Source organism: Corythoichthys intestinalis, chromosome 20 (assembly GCF_030265065.1).
Source record: "Corythoichthys intestinalis isolate RoL2023-P3 chromosome 20, ASM3026506v1, whole genome shotgun sequence".
NCBI lineage: Eukaryota > Metazoa > Chordata > Actinopteri > Syngnathiformes > Syngnathidae > Corythoichthys > Corythoichthys intestinalis.
The window spans coordinates 33,441,405-33,457,941 of record NC_080414.1 but is presented as its reverse complement, the minus strand read 5'-3'; the positions used below and the strand labels follow the sequence as shown (position 1 = coordinate 33,457,941).

Genomic DNA, 16,537 nt, shown 5'->3' with positions numbered 1-16,537 from the left:
ACATATGCAGTAGTCAGTCACACGGTGTGTTCAGGAACAGCATGCAAAACACAACTGCCACATTAGAACCCGATTAGTTGCATAATAATAATTTTTAGTATTGTGATTATTTTATTATATTATTATTCCGATTTGTATTCATAATGTATTTGGTATGTGTAATTGTACCAGCAGTATTTTTTAAGGATTTAGCATAGGATTTAGGGGTGTGGAACGAATAAATCGAATTATACTGTATTCTTGTGTGAAAATCCTGCTCAAGAAACGACCATTTCGAAACGACCAGGTCCTGAACGAATTAAATTTGTATGAAGCTGTACCACTGTAATTAAGAAATGAAGAAAATTTATTTAAAGTTTCTTGTTGTTGACGGGAAATCTCTTTTTAGAACTCTGAACCATATCACATAAACACCTCATAAAGATAGGGGTTTAAACATTCCTACTATCTTAGAGGGTTGAAGAAGCAGCCACGTAAAATGCCATGCCAACTAAATACTGTACAACACCGCCACATCATAGAACGCACATATTAACAAGCCCAAACCACAATCCTTCCTTAACTCACCCATATTAAGACGTTTCTCCACCCAGCCCAGCACTTCTTTGGTGTATTTTGACCAGGCCTTGGCGTAGCGCAGTGCTGACTCCACTCCGTTGTCCAGCTGCTGCAGCGTCCGGTCCACCTCTTCGACGCGAAGCGGTGGTCCTAGGACGCCTGCAGGAACTGTACGAGAAAGGTTGTAAAATATGGACTTAGGCATGATTAAATAACAATGCTCCTCTTGTCACTTCTAGGTAATATGTTTGGCAGTATCTGCAACACTGAGCCAACTTGCCTTGCAAACAACTGACCTTGAGTGTCAGACATACAGGTTAATACTATTTGAAGATAAGCTAACTGGGTAATGCATGGATTAATGAATAGGCATCCAAGACTTCAGGTGGCACAATGGACCTATTGCAAAACCACTCCTCAAAACACAAAAACTGGACACCTAGCCATAGAGTTGCATATGAATACTGTGTGGTCGTGACTTAAAACCTTTTTTTTCTAAATTCAAAATAGCAAAAACCTGATGGTTTAAAGGGCATATGAAGATGTAAATTCTTGAGCATTTTACTTGGTTAGTATCGAATATATCAATCATTTGCTATGTCAAAATTCATATGACAAAAAAAAAAAGAAAAAAAATTTGATTTGAGCACGTAGTTTTTGAGTTACTGCCATGGCAACACCTTAGCAACGAGGGACACGCCTCGCTGTCGGCCGTTACCTGATGACGTAATTTGCAGAAGACCTCGCCATTACTCCAATACAATTTTCTGGGTTTTACTTGCGAGATTCATCATGTCATCTTGATGTGTAGCGATGAATTGCTCACACAATGATGGTGATGGCAACTCTTTTATTATGCACTGTAACTCTATAAAAGAACAATGATTTCCCCCATCCGCCAAATCTCATCTCATTTACTTTGTGAACCCAGGGTGATCATGGGACACATAGTCCGTATACCACATTCAAGAGTTCAGAATTAGAGCCTTTCCGACAAAACTGTATATAAAGCCATAGGCTAAAAACACTTAAAAAAAAACAAAACAAACCTTGATAGCGGAAAACTATTCAACCTGGCAACGCAAGCTGCCTGAAGTTGTCACAAATGTGTTGTTTTAGCAAATATGGCAGCTTTTGCTCTCAAACCTTTTATGATGGTGAATAACAATTCTTTTATATTCAGTTGAACTTTATTTAGCATCTCTGGATAATGTTTAAACAAGTTGCATAAAGTTGTCATGAATATGTTATTTTTGCAAATATGGCAGCTTTTGCTCCCAAAGCTTTTATGATGGCGAATAACCATTCTTTTATATTCAGTTGGACTTTATTTTGCATATTTCGATAATATTTAAACAAGTTGCATCATAAACATACATTTGCAACATGAATACGGTATAAAGATGCAATGAGAGAGAACTTTCCTTTGTGTGCGTCCATGATGAAATGTATGTACGTAGTTCCTTTATTAATAGAAAGTTTATGGTGTTTACTTTGGAATCGCTGAATTCGTGGCCGTTTGTAATGTTATGTGCATGGGCAGAACCGCAAAGTTGCAATTTATGATGGGGTACAAATTCTGACAGAACACTGGCCCAGTACTGACTTAAGTGAGGTATGCAAACAGGTCAGTACCGACGCAAATTTGAAATTAAATATGAGGGTGAATGACACAGTTTCAGTGTTAAAGTGGATAAAATAATTGCTGTTTGTGGTTCTAATATCGACTATCAATAATAGGTTGCAGCATATATTGGGGAGAAGAAAGAACTACAAAAGTTAAAAAAAAAAACAAAAATAAAAAAATTACAAACGTTCATTTTTTTTTTTAAACGGAACTTAGTTCAAAATTTTGAATTATGAACAATGAACCAAACAGTACCCAACACTGTTTGTCTGCTTCTAGACAAAAGTCATTAAAAAAAACATTTTATTTAAAAAAAAAAACAAAAAAAAAACAGGTCTATTGCCACCTGTAATAGTGCAAATTCAGAAATTTGAACTCCTGCCAGCATCCATCCATTAATCGTTTGTTCAATAAATCACTGCCTCTGAGAGAATTTGACAGAGCCTTGGGTTGACAGTTTTACAAGTAGGCGGGGCTTTCCGATAAGTCCATTAGTGACCACACAGAAATAAAGTTCAGCCTATGATGAACTAGAATTATTTTGCCCAATACGTAGGATTTTTGTAAAACACTGCATGAAGAAAAAAATGCAGTCCTGATAAAGAGAGCTATTTTACCTGGTGGATCATCTTTCTCAGAGCCGGATCCTCCAGATTCCACAGGTAGGTTGTCAAAAGACTGAACCAGATTACAACAAAACAAAACAACAACACAATGTTCAAAACAGGGTTCTAAAAATGCATCGTATCTACAGTATATCACTTGAAACAAAAAACTAAATCCTGTGTACTATGTACTACATTACCCCCCATGAACTCCCATGACAAATTTGCTTGAAAATTCATGCCAGTATTGTTTTACAAGTACAATCCCTAGCAAAAAGTATGGAATCACCCGTCTCGGATAGGCACTCACTCAGACATTTTATCATGTAGAACAAGCTTCGATAAAAAGCTTGAAAAAATAATGAATTAGTTCAAAAGTGCAACTCTTTAGCATTCAGAAACACTAAAAGAAATAAATAAAAAACATTGTGATGATCAGTAAATGTTACTTATACAGAGTAAGTGCAGGGAAATATATATGGAATCACTCCATTCTGAGGAAAAAAAAAATGTAATCATGAGAAACAAACAAACAAAATAACAATCAAAACACATCTTTAGTATTTAGTAGCACCACCTCTGGCTTTTATGACAGCTTGCCATCTCTGAGGCATGGAATTGATGAGTATTCTTCATCAATTTGGTGAAAACTCTCTTTGATTGCAGTTGCCAGATCCTCCTTGCTGTGGACCATTTTTTTCAATTTCCACCACAGATTATCAATCGGGTTGAGATCTGGGCTATTTGCAGGCCATGACATTGACTGGAAGAGTCTTTCTCCAAGGAATGCTTCAGCAGTTTAAGCTCTGTGGCATGATGCATTGTCTAAGCTCTGTGGCATGATGCATTTTCAACTTGGAAAATGACAAACATATTTTCAATTGAAGGGATAAAAAAGCTGTCTAAAATTTCAATGTAAATTTGTGCATTTATTCAAGATTTACCCACAGCCATCTCCCCAGTGCCTTTGCCTGACATGCAGCCCCATATCAGCAAGGACTGAGGGAATTTTGATGTCTTCTTTAGGCACTTATCTTTGTAAATCTCACTGGAACAGCACCAAACAAAAATTTCCAGCATCATCACCTTGTCTAATGCAGATTCTTGACTCTTGACACCTGAAGAATGCTCATCAAGTCTATGCCTCTGAGGCCATGTCCACACGTAGCAGGGTTTTTTGAAAACGAGGATTCTTCCCTAACACGTTGGGGAAAAATAATTGCGTCCACACCTGCATGTTTGTGTAGGAAAAAAAAAAGCCAACCGCTTTCATTCATTTTTAAGTAAATTCAAAGCAATAAAATAATGTCCAAAATACCCATTATTCAGTAAGAAGAACAGCAAGAGTTTGTAAAAAAAAAAAAAAGGATGCAAAAAAGTGCCTATTTGATATACTCCAAATGTAAAAATTGCTCTCATGTGTGACGTGAGGACAAAAGTTGTCGCAGCTAGTGACGTAAATCTTCGGTTATCAGTGTCCACATGATGGAGACACAAACGCAGAATTAGCAAATCGTCACCTTCCCCGTCGTTTTTAAGAACCCTGGTTTAAATCTGGGTGCGTGTGTGGGTGATCGGTCAAACCGTAGAAAAATATCTTCTTTTTGCCAAATACCCTGCTACGTGTGGACAAGGCCTGAGACAGCAAGCTGTCATAAAAGCCAGAGGTGGTGCTATTAAATACTAGAGATGTATTTTGATTGTTATTTCTTTGTTTCTCATGATTCCATATTTTTCTCCTCAGAATGGAATGATTCCATATATATTTCCTTACACTTGCTCTATAAAAGTAACATTTACTGACCACCACAATGTTTTTTATTCACTTCTTTTAGTGTTTCTGTATGCTAAAGAGTTGCACTTTTGAACTAATTCATTATTTTTTCAAGCTTTTTATCTGAGTTTGTTCTACATGATAAAATGTCTGAGTGATTGCTCGTTCGAGACTGGTGATTCCATACTTTTTGCTAGCGGTCGTACAGTGACTGCATTAACTCTGCACAAATAACATTCATTTTAGTCTTCCCCTTTTAAATCAATGTGAACTTGAATGCTCATTGTGTAGAAAAAGTCATTAGTATCTGATCTTGGATTATGTTCACGACTTCTCAAGCACATCACTTACCCCACTCCTCTTAGTTAGGGGGAGCCCTAACACAGATCCATTCTCTACATCTCCCATAAGGAAGTCAGACACTCTGAGAGAGGAAAAAAATGTTATAAAATCAGAATGTATTTTGATACAGAAGAGCCCACAACAGCTTGGTGCTTGCAGTCATGCAATGATACCTACACATAGCCAACGGTGAATGCCAATTTGTCAATTGCAAAGTAGATGTCGCTGAAAAGACTCTGCTTATTCTCTTCGTTCACCTCCTCAAAATTCACTCCTGTCAAATAGTGAGATGAGGTTGGATTAAGTCAAATTTCCTGTCCTATCAGAACAGTGGAGACTTCCTGCACAGGCTCTAGTTATCTGGTTGAATTGCATGACTCACTACCATTGTATGTGTAATATACGTTTGATATGTTGTATGGCTGCAGCTATTGATTTTTTAGGTAATCTATTATTCTATTGATTAATTAGTTTGAATAATCAAGTAATCGGATTACGAATTTAGGAGGTGTAAAACAAAGAAACAACTGTCTATTCCTGCAATGACATTTATTTTTGCTTGGTGATATTGCACTTTCAAAAGAGCAATTAATGCGAATACAAAATAAATTCTTGAGCGTTTCTTCAAACTATGCAGAATTGCAGTTTCATTTCACAATAGGAATAAATGTATTCAAAAATATGTTAAAATACCTGACTGTTGCCTCAAACGCTATTAAAAAAAATAAATATAGGAGGATTGAAGTACAACAAAGAACAACTGGCTAACCAAATCCGTAAACTTAAATGCTATAAAATGCTAACTTTTTTTTTCTTTTACAAATACAAAGCTCTTAAAAAATTGTTCAAACACATATTCCCACAAAATAACTGTTAAATATACTCTAAACTATATAATGTATGCATAAACAAACATGTTAGCTCAAACAAAAAATACCTTATGTTGGTCTTAACAGGGAACAGCTGGATTCAACCATGTTAGACGAGTTATGGCTAGTGTTGTCAATAACGCGTTACTAACGTAATCTGATTACTGTCTTTCTTTAACGAGTAAACTAATGCTTTCATTTTTCCAAACCAGTAATCTGATTTAGGTTAGTTTCCTTTGCGTGACTACTTTGTTATTGCCTCATAATGTACTGTATGTAGAATGAAGAATATTGTAGTCATGTACAAAGAGCATTTTGAATAGAAAATGCCAGCAAGGTTCCGCGCTACGTGTTTGTTTCCATGGAAACCGCTCATTGTTACTTCATGCTTTGGTCTCGAGTCACACGTGCTAAGTGTTTTGCGACTGAAAGGCGTGTGCCAGCCTGCCAGTGCAGGTGAACATTCGAGCTGAGTGCAGCCACTTGTTGAGATGTGCGAGGGAATGTTGATCTGTGTAAGTCCATGGATGAACGTATTTTTTCTTTACTCTAGAGGGTTCCAACGACAGGTTGGACCCCCTACATTCGCGGCCATTTCGTAGCTTTGCCGTTGCAACGACGGGTAGTCATCGCTCCAAGTTGGTAAGCATTGTTTACATCATATTCGTGTTGCACATTGAGGTGAGGTGACGTTTATTACCTTTGGGATGTGTTGTCAGTCCGATTGAGTTTAAAGTGCTTAGTTGCTGCCACATTTTGTGGCCAAATTGACCCCATGTGTGTACGGTGTTCATTTGTGTCTTGTTGATTATTGTGCAGTCAATTTGCATTGTTTTACACTGGCACTGATATGCTGTTAACCCTAACCCGAAATTCAGAATTTTTGACATTAAGCTTATTCTTCGAGTTAGCGGCGTTTAATTAGTCGGTGGAGTTGATTTCAACAAATTCCATGCAGTTTGGCAGGTATTTGTTAGTTTCCGGGCTCGGGAGTGGCTAGGCTAGCGCGAGTCAAGGGTGGTTGAAATCAACTCCATCGACTAATTAAACCTCCACTAAATTGAATATTAAGCTTTATGTGAAAAATTCTGATCATACCCTTTAAATTCAATTATCTGAAAATCAACTACATGCAATTTTTCTATTGTCATTCTTATGTTGAGGTGGCAAAGGGAGAAAAAAATGTAAAAGGTGACAAATTATTTTTAAAGTAACTTAGTTATTTGATAATAAGGTAACTCGTAACTGGTTATGGAGCATTCTCTGTTGCTACAAGAGGGCAGTGTATTCACCCAAATCAATAAAACGAAATGTAAAAGTTAAAAAAAAAAAAGATACAGTCTTACTCTAATTAAATGAATCCTCAAAGCAGCGAAATTTGATCTGAAGCTTTTTTCTAATCGAACTACTCGAGTTAATCGATTAATCGTTGCGGAACTACTACGTTGTACGTTGATGCCTTACAATACAGAACTCTACCAAATACTGTAAATCTAATTGTGAAGTCAATCAGAAGCATCCAAGCTAATTTTGTATGAAGAGATAAGCAGATAGTTCAACTGTATATAAATGGGCCGTAATCTGGAAATCCAGTAGTTTCCTGCTACAAGTCAAAACACCGTGATGACTGAAGACAGAATAGGGGAAAAACACCAATTGTAAATATAGTTGTAATCAGCCTTCACAATAATCTTCCTGTTCTGAATTTGCAGAGAGAAAATAAACTACATGCTCCGAAAGCGAGCCCAATAAATCAGTGATGTAACTGACTGTTTTGCTTGCTGCTTGAGGAAACTTCGTCTTTCCTTTCATTAAAACAATGGCGGTTTCTAGAGTTCAAGACACAAACTAACCGATTTCTCAAAACAATTATATTTAAATGGTAAGAGTGTGAAAAAATAATCGTGTATTTAACTAAACATTATGTAAAACTTCACGCACCACATCATCCATTCCACGGCAAAGACAGTTTTGTATCAGAAAAGAGTTGCCACAAAAGTTTTGAACGACCCACCTGTAATGTACTTTTTATCCTTAACCTTGGTCCTATTCATTTGGTAGTCCTATTTTGATGAAAAAGGATGGTCATTGAACAAGACGATTTATCCAATCTTCCCATGTTGCTCCGGTCTTATTTTCTTCAAATTGAGTATTTAAAGAATCCAAAGGAAAAGAGGTTTAATCTGACTAAATGAAGCACAATTATAATAACCAGTGACCATTGGGGTCCTGGGAAAAAGCCAGTCGTCACCACGCAACTTACTTAGGTTCTTACATCTCCTCTGCTTCTGTCCAAACCCTAACCTCGCAACAGGACATCCTGAGCCTTGCTGGAATACAATGCCAATGCTCGCACAGGCCCCAATGAGTGGTCCGAATGCGGAAGTTACATCATTGAGAAAAAATGGTATTGTTTAAGAGGAAAAGCACAACACTCTCTCACAATTCAGATGAATCAAGGTATTTTGGTAACATTTTAGTCGTAAACACTAATTAGAAGCCACCAAAGCATGACTAGTTGTTGCGTGGTGGTGTACTACAAATCAAAGTATAAAATTATAGGATTGGACTGTGTTTTCAAGTAGGAGTGGGAACCTCTTGTTACCTCACGATGATACGATTTGAGAGCCAAAACTCACGACAATCGAAACATTGGTCAGGAAATCATTCTAGGATATTCTACAAACAACTAATAAACAGAAAAACAAGCTTCTGCTACGAATTGGAATGAGTTTATCACTAGTAGACGTCCAGTGCATTTGAAGTGGGAGGGGTGGCAGCGAATGAATATTTCGAGCATGTCATCATATGTCGAGACAAATGACGAGACAAATTTTACGTCAGATGTCGAAAGGATCGTATGTCGAAGCGATGGTATGTCGAGGTACCACATTCATCAAGGGGTGGTTAAGTATAGATACTATAAATATACCAAGACGGAAACAGAAAAGTAGGAGGTATAGTTTCTCATTGCTGGCTTGTATCAAGAGGAATCTTGACAAAGATACAAAGTCATCATCTTACCTTTCACTGCAGTGATGACAGTTCCAGCTGAACTCAGGATATCAACTGAGTTAAGGCTCTGGTGTTTGTTAATGATGGTCATCAGGACTGCCAGCATTTCCCCGAGACGTTCGTGGACTGCTTTGTGGAGGCAGGATTGGTTCTCTGAAAAATCACAAAGTTGAATGTTTCAAGAAGCTTAATCACATATATATTATTCATAGGCCAACTGTTTTCAAATTAAAAGAAAAAGTAGTCCCACATTTAAACTGGTTAAATCCTTGACTGAGGATATGAAGACCAACAGAAAGGCAACATGTTTTGATGCAAACTTCCACTCGATCCCATTTAAAACAATATTGAATTTATACAATGTTAATGGAATATACAGTGCCCTCAATAATTATTGGCACCCCTGGTTAAGATGTGTTTTTTAGCTTCAAATATATATATATATATATATATATATATATATATATATATATATATATTTTTTTTTTTTTTTTTATTCAAATAATATGGGACCTTAATGGAAAAAACTGAGAAAAATCCAACCTTCAATACAAGTGCATTTATTCAGTGGGGAAAAAATCCCACATAAAGAAATAATTATTTGACATCAAATAATGTGTGTCACAATTATTACCACCCCTGGTGTTAATACTTTGTACAACCCCCTTTTGCCAACAAAACAAGGTCTGGGGACTGAGATGGCCATGGGAGGAGCTTGATTTTGTGTCTGTTGAACTATTTCTGTGTAGATTTGGCCAGATGTTTAGGGTCATTGTCTGGCTGAAAGACCCAGTGACGACCCATCTTCAGCTTTCGGGCAGAGGGCAACAGATTTTGATTTAAAATGTCCTGGTATTTCAAAGCATTCATGATGCCATGCACCCTAACAAGGTTCCCAGGGCCTTTGGAAGCGAAACAGCCCCACAGCATCACTGACCATACTTCACAGTGGGTATGAGGTGCTTTTCAGCATGCGCATCTTTCGTGGCACGCCAGACCCACTAGACACAATTAGAGTGTTTGGTTCCAAAAAGCTCAATCTTGGTTTCATCTGACCAAAGCACACGGTCCGAGTTGAAGCCTGGGACCAAAGCACACGGTCCCAGTTGAAGCCTGGGACCGTATGCTTTGGTCAGATGAGAGAAATGAACTGCTACGGACAAGTATCATTCTTTGACATATTTATGTAAAATGAATGCAAAATGCCCTTTTTTTGCCTTTAACCAACGATCTAGACTCTTTTATGCCCATATCTGTGAAGAATTCAGGGATTTAAGGATTTTTTTCGCAAGAATTTTCAATGAAAAAGCTTATTGTTTACATATGGCGGCCGCTAATTTCCTTGCAGACTAGCATTGTACTTCGACATATTTACGTAAAATAAATGCTACCTGCACGTTTTTTTCTGCTTTTAACCAAGAATCGAGACTGTTTTACGCCCATATCTATAAAAAATTCAGGGATTTAAGCATTCATTCACAAGATTTTTCACCGGAAAAACTCTGTTTACATAAGGCGGCCGCTAATTTCCTTCCAGACTAGCCTCATAGTTCGAAATATTTACGTAAAATTAATGCTACCTGCCTGCACGTTTTTAAGGCGGCCGCTAATTTCCTTCCAGACTAGCCTCATAGTTCGAAATATTTACGTAAAATGAATGCTACCTGCATATTTTTTTTTTTTTTTTGCTTTTAACCAAGAATCAAGACTGTTTTACGTCCATATCTATAAAAAATTCAGGAATTTAAGCATTTATTCATAAGAATTTTCACCGGAAAAGCTATGTTTACATATGGCGGCCGCTAATTTCCTGACAGACTAGCCTCGTAACTCATTTACGTAAAATAAATGCTACCTGCACGTTTTTTTTTTTTTTTGCTTTTAACCAAGAACCGAGACTGTTTTACGTCCATATCTATAAAGAATTCAGGGATTTAAGCATTTATTCACAAGAATTTTCAACGAAAAAAGCTCTTTGTGTGTGATTCCACTCGATCAGCTTTGACGGCCACGCCAACAATGCTGGACCCTTATTAATCGGCCCCGCAAATATCAATATGAAGTCTATGCACGGGTTTAATAAAAAAAATAAAATAAAAAAATAAAAAATAAAAAGGGTTTTGAGTTTAAGTCTACATAGCATAATCTACAAAATGTGCCTATTTAATATGGATGGCTCCTTAATATGGTAATTTATGCACGGAACTTTGGCTGTGATAGCCATATGAGTTGATACTTCCACAAAGCACCTTCGAGTGATCTGCTGCATTCATGTGTGTCGGGAGATCTGAGTTCCCAAGTTGGAAAACAGTTCTGTGTTTTACAGTTTTAATGTGGGATAAAACATGGTTGCTACAAAGAACAATGACCTATTTTAATGCTCCAATAATACATCACGAGTTGAGTGACTGTTTGGCCTTTTTTTAATTGACACTATGTAAAAGAGAATTATTTTTTTTCCGATGACTCAAACAACACATGAATGTAGCATCAATATTACGGCGCATGTGCTAATCATATAGTCGATGGTGCAAATGATATCGTCCCACCTGCTTTACAGGTGAGTTTAAGATAGACTGTCCATCTTTCCTTTTGGTTTTTACCTCTGTGTTGATGTTTGTTTGGTCGCCGAGTCCCATGAATTGTCAATTTAAATGGTTCAACTACATATCAGGTAACTGCGGTTAACTACTTTGGCCACAAAATGAAGTAGCAGATCAGCTGCTGTCTTTTAGCTAACTGCTTATACTAGTAAATACTATAACAGTTAAATGTGATTTGAGTGAACTGGCTATGTATACAATTCAAATAAATGTGATTTGAGTGAGAGGCTCTCACTCAAGAGCTTTGCCTAATATTGTGTTAATATGGTATGTGGTATTTTAACTTTATCAATACTGATGCTATTTATTGCTATTTGTTTATATGACAAAATGAATAGAATCAATCTAGTATATGAATTAATTGCCTATCTTTGGGATGTAACCTCTAACAATTTTGTACGTGTGCTCATCATAATTTCCAGCTCTGTTACAAGCATTTTATTTGTGACTGCAGTCCCTTTAATCTGTAAGAAGCTGTATTACTTTTTATTTCTATTTGACTCAAACAGCATTACTCTTGCAAATGGATATGAGAAAGTTATTTGCTTGCAGCAAGGATAAATCAGCAAGGAGGAATGAGAGAGGTAAGCTAGGTAACCCACCTAGGCTACATAAACCACTTTTAGGTCACAATCTACCAGTTGAGAAACACTGATTAATTGCATAACAGTTACAGTGACATACCCCCATTTCTGTCCAAAGTTTATGAAAAGGTAGTGAAAATGAGATGTAAGTAGATGAGCATGAGCAGAGGTGAATTGACTATCAACAAGGGACGTCCCAAATTTGATTTTGAATACTGATGGATGAAAAACAAAAAAACTTTTTTTTTTTAACAGAAACTTGTATTTTGGTTTAATTATATATAGTTTAAAGCACTATTTCTGACTTTTTATGATAGAGTGCCCCGCTGTGCCCCTTTATTGTATTTGGTCTCGTGACGCCCCTAAAATGACTGTAATTTGTTGTCGCTTGGCCTCATTTCTGAACCAGGAAGCATTACAAGACAGTGATGAGTGGGATTTCCGCTGAAAAGTTGACGAAGAGCCTCAGAGAATGACGCATTTCCCATTTTACCAATGAATTGTGCACCCATACTGGTAAGAGAATCAAGACATAACAACCCGGCATTGCTGGTTTAAAGGGTGGCCATGGTAGCCGTGTCAGACAAGTACCATGCATTCACTGGAGTTGTGGCCAACACTAAAGCAGTCAATGGTCTGTCTAGGCAACAAGGCCATAAAGCACGGGTGGCAGTGGGATTGTACTCCGTAACCTACATAGAGTACCCATACCTGAAAGCCAAGTGCATATAACAACCACGACCTATTTTGACCTTACTGCAATTAAAGGTTTGGAAGTCTGTTAATCAGAAGCCCTTTTTAAAACAGAAATTATGAGGTAAGAAAACTGAAAAAAAAAAAACTTCTGAAGGGTGGGAATTGGTGTTCTGCACTGAAGTCAGCATGCTAAAAGAACAAAGTTGAAATCTGTGTAAAAGGCACAGCTGGTAACATACTGTAATGTTGTGCACTCTGCAAACCTGATGCCAAGATCTACTGTACAATACAAAAAAATGCAGTTTAGTGCTCGCAAAAAAAAAAAAAAAAAAAATGCTACTGTTTTTTTGTTTTGATTTTTAAATTTGAAGCCACACAGGTTTACAACACGAAAGTTGCACAACTAGAGGTGAGTTGCTTACGGTACATTTTTGCTCCCCCTCCTCCTTTTGTTGGACCTCACCTCCAACAAAACCACATCCCACTGACAGTCAAAGCCACATTTGCGCTGATGTTCACCCCAGGATTACCTACTCATGGAGAAGGGGATCAGGAAGACTTTAGCTGTCGCCCATTTTTCCTTTTATTCATTAGCTCTCTTTTTGGAGTGAACAAATAGTGCAACCACCGGGGCTAATACAGCTGGGACTGCATGGACATATTGACAATGCTTGCTGTGGTGATCCGGAAAATCCAGCTAACTAAACAGTATGTGAGGGTTTCCCATCAGAAGGTAAACCAGTTTTACAAGGCAAAACATCAGTTAAAAAATGAAAAACAAACATACAAAGCCACCATAACAAGCATAAAAGAAAAATCATAATACTCCCGAGACGAAGCATAAAAGACTACAATTAAAGACCCTGTACAGGGGATTCAGAGACTTGGAATACATATGAAAAAGTCTTTCATTAAAATACGTGGCCCATCTCCACCACTACAATACAAAGGTGGCTAGTTAAATAGGTATGATCACCTCCTGAAAATGCATCTTAACTGGGTGTCACAATTTAAGGTACTGAACACAGCTCAGCGCGATTATGTTAATTCTTAAGTGCTATGCATTATTCAGGCTACACAAACGTACGAGAGCCGGGATTGAACCCACGATCCCAGGACTGTGACGTTGACGTGCTAACCACTTTCCCACCGTGCCCCCTTCATAGTGTAAATTATATTTAAAAAAGAATAATGTAGAAAAAATCTTGTGTATATGAAATGCTTCATTGAATGAGTCCACTCAAATTCACTCACGCTTTGACGCTTACGAGAACAGTCTCTCGACGACGAAAATTGACTAAACGATTATCGATTAACATTTTTTTTTTTTTTTACTTTGATCGTAGAGCTACTGAGCCTGCTCTCACTAGATTTAAGCTAAAAACCTGTTAAATATTGTTCATTTTAAGTATCAGACTCCAGCTGCACTGGCGACCAAGAAGAGCAGCAGGAGGGATGGTGAGAGGCTGTACGAGCATGAAGCAAAAAACATCCGTCCGTCCGTCCATCCATCCATCCATCCATCATCTGCCGCTTAATACGGGGTCAGGTCGCGTGGGCAGCAGCCCCAGCAGGGAAGTCCAGACTTCCCTCTCCCCAGCCACTTCAACCAGCTCCTCCGGCGGGATCCCAAGGCGTTCCCAGGCCAGCCGAGAGACACGGTCTCTCTAGCGTGTTCTGGGTCGTCCCCTGGCCTCTACTGCCGGTGGGTCATGCCCAGAACACCTCTCCAGGGAGGTGTCCAGGAGGCATCCGAACTAGATGTCCGAGCCACCTCAACTGGATCTTCTCAATGTGGAGGAGTAGCAGCTCGACACCTAGTCCCTCCCGGATGACAGAGCTTCTCACCCTATCTCTAAGGGAGAGCCCGAACACCCTGCGGATAAAACTCATTTCAGCAGCTTGTATGCGGGATGTTGTTCTTTTGGTTTCGACCCACAGCTCGTGACCATAGTTGAAGGTATGAACATAGATCTACTGGTAAATTTAGAGCAGTTTCTTTCGGCTCAGCTCCTTCTTCACCACTATGGACCGGTGCAGAGTCCGCATCACTGCCGATGCTGCACCGATCTGCCTGTCGATCTCCTGCTCCCTCCTACCCTCACTCATGAACAAGATATTTGAACTCCTTTGAACTCCTTCACTTCGGGCAGGATTTCATCCCCGACCTGGAGAGGGCACTCCACTCTTTCCCAGCTGAGGACCACGGTCTCGGATTTGAAGATGCTGATCTTCATCCCAACTGCTTCACACTCGGCTGCAAACTGCTCCAGTGAGAGTTGGAGGTCACGGCTTGATGAAACCAAGAGCACTACATTATCTGCAAAAAGCAGAGATGCAATGTTGAGGCCACCAAACCGGACACCCTCAACGCTTCGGTTGTGCCTAGAAATTCTGTCCATAAAAATTATGAACAGAATCGGTGACAAAGGCCAGCCTTGGCGGAGTCCAACCCTCACTGGAAATGAATTCAACTTACTGCCGGCAACGCAGACCAAACTCTGACACCAGTCGTACAGGGGCCGAACGGCCCCTTACCAAGGGGCTCGGTACCCCGTACTCAAAGAACATCCCCCACAGAACTCCCCGAGGCACACGGTCGAACGCCTTCTCCAAATCTCAAAACACATGTAGACAGGTTGAGCCAACTCCAATACACCCTCGACAAAAAACATATTTTTAAATTAAAAATCGATCCTTTTCACCCATTTCTGATCCTTTGAATAATAGTCCCGTCCACTGACTTTGATGGGTGCGTCTGACAGATAAAATAACTGCATGAAGAGCTGCAATTTGTATCCATGAAATAATTAATTGAATAGTAAAAAGATTATAATTCCCAATTTAATTATTCGACTAAACATTTATTTACGTAATTATTTAAAGAAGTATTTAGATATTTCATTGTCTCATTTCGTCCTCCATACATAAGAGAGGGGTTTCCTTTTAAAGGTCCCATGCCCTGCAGTCTTCAATGGCAAATGTATGGCCTGTAGGAGTATCCTAAATTGAGGCTAATTAGGCTAACATTATGGCTTTGTGGACCAGCACAGCAAGGGTCCGGCTCAAGTAAAAAGAATGCTTATTTAACCCCATGAATGCTTTTCATTGGAAACACAAAGCATAGACACTTCTGTACCATCAGGAGGGGTCTTGTTTCGGGCACGTCTGTCAAACACAACTTTATATCCAGCAGCTGTACTCTTGTTTTAGAGAGGACATTAGGTTTAAAGAGAGGTTCTGGGAAGATCCTTCTATGCACTGTCCACAGGGAAAACAAGGGTTTCAAGAAGAGACTTGTTTGAGAGCAGACCATTGTCCCTGGGGCCACTAGCAAACAGTGGGATGGGTCTCCTCATGGCCTTGACCACATGAAGCATTTATGGAACAATAAATTGCAACAGCAGCCATTCACTTTTCACAGGAACGGAGGAATGAAGACTCTGTCATTGTCCATGCGTGATCGTTTTTTGGTGGGAGGATGGTAGGGCATGATAGGGGAGGAGTTAGGTGAAAAATGAAAGCCAAAGGGGGTTGTGTGTCGCTTAGGGTAGTTCTCTTCTTATGGGATTTGTCCCAACTTTACCCCTGCACATCACATCCCCACTTCAGCAGGGGTTATGAGAGAAGGAGCGAGAGACATTCCAGGGCATAATAAGGCCTGGTGAATGAAAGCTATGGAGGGATCAGACCTTGATCCTGATGAGAAGGAGGCCGCGGATCAGGAGCTCCTCGCAGGCTGCCAGAAGCACATTGCCAGGCTTTTACTTCATCAGCGTCATGGAAACCCAGCATTCCACCCTCTTGTATGGTAGTGGGGATGGGAGTTACAGCGAAGGGCAAAGGGGAGCCATAGTGAAAACA

The 16,537-nt window shown here is 39.0% G+C and overlaps 1 protein-coding gene across 4 annotated transcripts in view; it reads right to left on the bottom strand.

The window, feature by feature from the left end:
• arhgap29a (Rho GTPase activating protein 29a) overlaps nucleotides 1–16,537 on the bottom strand; it is a 116,631-nt gene that overhangs the window by 51,271 nt on the left and 48,823 nt on the right. For 2 of the 4 annotated variants that reach the window (XM_057823934.1, XM_057823935.1), the window contains 6 exons: nucleotides 16,366–16,476; nucleotides 8,800–8,943; nucleotides 5,084–5,180; nucleotides 4,916–4,988; nucleotides 2,803–2,863; nucleotides 568–726 (listed from right to left, as the gene is read on the bottom strand). In XM_057823934.1, the coding sequence (XP_057679917.1) occupies nucleotides 568–726; nucleotides 2,803–2,863; nucleotides 4,916–4,988; nucleotides 5,084–5,180; nucleotides 8,800–8,943; nucleotides 16,366–16,476 (645 nt within the window). Of the gene's footprint in view, nucleotides 1–567; nucleotides 727–2,802; nucleotides 2,864–4,915; nucleotides 4,989–5,083; nucleotides 5,181–7,789; nucleotides 8,396–8,799; nucleotides 8,944–16,365; nucleotides 16,477–16,537 lie in introns of those variants that run through there. The other 2 variants (XM_057823936.1, XM_057823937.1) reach the window with 2 other exon arrangements.